Source organism: Mesitornis unicolor, unplaced genomic scaffold (genome assembly GCF_000695765.1).
Source record: "Mesitornis unicolor isolate BGI_N332 unplaced genomic scaffold, ASM69576v1 scaffold3265, whole genome shotgun sequence".
Taxonomy (NCBI): domain Eukaryota; kingdom Metazoa; phylum Chordata; class Aves; order Mesitornithiformes; family Mesitornithidae; genus Mesitornis; species Mesitornis unicolor.
Window position 1 is genome coordinate 5,178 of NW_010186008.1, and position 4,093 is coordinate 9,270.

The following is a 4,093-nucleotide window of genomic DNA, read 5'->3' on the forward strand; positions in this document are numbered from 1 at the left end:
GTACTGGGACGGATACTGTTTAACATCTTTGTCAGCGACATGGACAGTGGGATCAAGAGCACCCTCAGCAACTTTGCAGATGACACCAAGCTGGGTGGTGCAGTTGACATCCTGGAAGGAAGAGATGCCATCCAGAGGGACCTGGACAGGCTGGATAGGTGGGTCCATGCCAACCTCATGAAGTTGAACAAGGCCAAGTGCAGGCTCCTGCACCTGGGTAGGGGTGATCCCCAGCAGGCTGGGCAGAGGACGGCTGGAGAGCAGTCCTGAGGAGAAGGACTTGAGAGTGTCGGTCGATGAAAAACTCAACATGAGTTGGCAATGTGCGCTTGCAGTCCAGAAGGCCAACCGCATCCTAGGCTGCATCAAAAGAAGCATGACCAGCAGGGCAAGGGAGGTGATTCTGCTTCTCTACTCTGCTCTGGTGAGACCCCACCTGGAGTACTGTGTCCAGTTCTGGGGCCACCAATATAAGAAGGACATCGACCTGTTGGAGCGGGTCCAGAGGAGGGCCATAAGGGTGATCAGAGGGCTGGAGCACCTCCCCTACGAGGACCGATTGAGAGAGTTGGGGCTGTTCAGCCTGGAGAAGAGAAGGCTCCAGGGAGACGTTATTGCGGCCTTCCAGTTCCTGAAAGGGTCCTACAGGAAAGCTGGTGAAGGACTTTTTACAAGGGCAGATAGCAGTCGCAGAAGAGGTAATAGCTTTAAACTGGAAGAGGGTAGATTTAGACCAGATATTAGGAAGAAATTCTTTACTGTGAGGGTGGTGAGACACTGGCACAGGTTGCCCAGGGAAGTTGTGGATGTCCCCTCCCTGGAAGTGTTCAAGGCCAGGTTGGACACGGCTTTGAGCAATCTGGTCTAGTGGGAGGTGTCCCTGCCCATGGCAGAGGGGTTGGACTGGATGATCTTTAAGGTTTATTCCAACACAAAGCACTCATAATTATAAGATAGAAAGAGTAAGAAAGGAGGAACAATTTTTCAAAAGAGAATCCCATTGGTATTGGCAACTACAAATGATTGTCTACCTTCAAGTATTTCTTTATGGTTAGCTTTTCTTTGAGACAGATGAAACAAATAGCTATCTCTACTGTTAGACATGGACTATTTAAGCCAAAAGGTGACAGTAGAGTAATAATCTTTTTTTCCAAACTTGGGAATCATCTTTTACTATTTTTGCAATATTCACAAAAATGACAACTGTTAACAGCATTCAGTTCAGCTGAATTACATGAAAATCAAGGTGAGTTAATATTTATACTCTTAGACCAATGATTTATACTGATCATCCAAATACACTCTAAGACTTTGTGTCTTTCAGCAATAAAGTATATCCAACTGAAGCAAATTGAAAATTGAAAACGAAATGAGATATTTCTTTTATCAGCCTCTCTGGGTACAATTTTATGAAATCATAAACTGGACATGAGGCACAGATTTCCTACTGTTTTAAACAATAATTATCAAAAGCAGCTGCCTAAAAACTTAGGGTTTTACTATTATTAATCATTAAGTTTCAGCAAATATCACCAGAAGTGAGATAATATTTTTGCTTCTGAACAAATGACTCATGCTTTATTTTAAAAGGTAGTATAAATTTAACTCCCAAAGTCTGTAAGATTTGGGCAAACAGGAATCAATAAATTAACCTGTAACACTCCTGTGTTTCTCAACATTGACTCTTCCCATAACACATTCCAAAACATAACATGATGAACATTCCAAAGTTGGACTCTTATTAGAAACAGTATCACTCCCCCTTTTTATTATAACATCTCATTCAATACAGAAAACTAAGTAATATTACTTTTGTTTGTTGCATAGAAGTGTACAAAAAATTTACTTACTTGAAGCTGAACAGAGTTATCCTGAAGACCTTCTACAATAGGTGAGAATCTATCAACATTCCTTTCCTCTGCTGCTGCTGTTACAGCTTCTAGAATTTTTTCAAGGCTGTAAGAAAAGCATTTCACCAAGGAGAGACATTTAACTTTGCTGTTCATTTGTTACCTGAAGAGCCACGTTGCCAAAGTATTGACCTCTTCTGTAGACAAAGAATCACTTACTGGATTACAACGGTTAAGATGCCTTAAAAGTAATACTAAAAAAAAAAAAATTAAGCAACAGAACAGCTGCTTCCATCTAACCAGTGCATCCACATGTCAATAAACCGCTCTGACCATAACAAAAAAAAAAACCACAAAGGTATTCTAAAAACTGATAATATAATATAGATATTACTTCCAAATCTAAGTTCAAAATTTTACCATTTCCTTCAGGTATAATTATAATTTTGGATATCCTAGAGTTTCCTTATTATTTCTACCTAAATACAGTACTTACATGTTTTCCTCTCCAACAATGCACATCGCAGAAAGGAGTTTAACTGTATCTGTCATCATGTTAGTTTGCTTAGGATCAATTGCTTTGATCAGCAATAAAAGGCTTCTCTCTTCTCCCAAAATTCTTTCCAATCCATACTAAACAATGGGAAAACAATTATAAGGAGAGTTAGAAGGAATACAAATGACTGCATTGAATATCCAGTAAAAGACAGTGACAGTACCCTCAAGTAAATATTTCAGATGACATTTAGGTCTGTCAAATACTGAATTAAAAAAAGATTAGAGAAAAGTCCAAAATAGGTCATGTATTCTGTAATAAGGGTATATATCAGCATCAAAAGTTTATGCTAATTTCAAAGTATATTTCCACAGCGAGGAAGTAGCAGCAGAAAGAAATTCAAACCACAGCTGACCAACACACCACTTCTTCAAATTGTAGTCTTATACCCACTGCTCATGTACATTATCTAATTGAGCTGTAGTAATTCGGATTTCCAGACTAAAGAAAATCTTGTACCTTATTATTCATGAAGGCTCTCAAACACTGTATAACCTTATGCTGACTCCTCTTCACAACTTTGTCCTGGCTGAATAAATAAAAAATTTATTGTAATTAAATGCTATTTACATATTAAGAAAATATGACAATTTTATATGAAACCATGCTTACTTTTTTATCTCAACCAATCTTTCCAAAACATCCAATAAAAGCCCCAGACCTTCTCGGCCAAAGTTTTCAACCCAGCTAGGGAGAAAGAAAAAAGACGTTGAAAAAAAAGAGAGATATTTCAAAGAGTATTTGAAATTAATACAAATTGTCAACATAACTAAAAGCAGTATAACTGGATCTAGAAGGTTAAGAAGCATTCCATTCACTCATTGACACAAATAGATAACCTTAAATTAAAAAAAATATTAAAATTACAGTAGCCATTAAAATTTATTCAATTTAATTTTTAAATTAACAATTAAACATTCTTTGGCACAGATTTGTCATTAAAAACCATTGCAAAGGAAGGGAAGAAAAACAACAATTTCTACTACATACTGTTCTAGGGTATCCTGGAAAGGTCAGAATATAACCATAAATGGCAGAGAAGGAAGGAAAAGCCAAAAGGAACTGCAGAAGTGACTGTCTGAGATACTATAATATTCAATTATGGAATTAGTTCTCAAGTACTTGAATACTCTAATCTTTCCATAAGAGACAGGAATATTTTCTGACACCTTTACTTAACTTTTCATGCTACTGCCGTAAAACAAGTCCTTGGATCCCTTATTCTTGTCTTTGGCCAACACGACAGAAAATTATTTCATAATGGGTATCTCTTCCATGCTTTTTCCACTTCTAAATTAGCATATTACTTCTACCTATTGACTGATTACAAAGCCATCTCTATTTAGAAAATATATAGTCAGCATAATGAAGACGTAACACTTTTCACCATCTTTACCACCAAAACACGGATTCTGCTGAGGGTACGGTATAGAATCATCATAGGGTCATTTGGCTGGAGAAGACATTTAAGATTGAGTCCAACCATGTTATAATAATAACATAGTACTAATATTTCTGTGTATTCTTTAAATTATTACTTTAAAAAAGCTTAAACTGAGGAAATCATGTTAGATATTAACAAAATTAAGTCTTCTATGTAAAAAGGAAGCATCCATTCTGCAACATCATAAGTTCAACACCAAGAAGTTTTTCAGATTTAGTAAAAAATTTATTATGTTGATTGTAC

General features: G+C 36.8%; 1 protein-coding gene across 1 annotated transcript; it reads right to left on the minus strand.

Moving 5' to 3' along the window:
• Positions 1 to 1,850: 1,850 nt before the first annotated feature.
• Positions 1,851 to 3,093, minus strand: LOC104541039 (protein diaphanous homolog 3-like; the record flags this gene model as incomplete). Its single annotated transcript, XM_010185000.1, has 4 exons — positions 1,851 to 1,956; positions 2,347 to 2,483; positions 2,866 to 2,935; positions 3,019 to 3,093. Coding segments are annotated over 4 exons (388 nt in total), but the record flags the coding sequence as incomplete, so codon positions are not given.
• Positions 3,094 to 4,093: the final 1,000 nt, after the last annotated feature.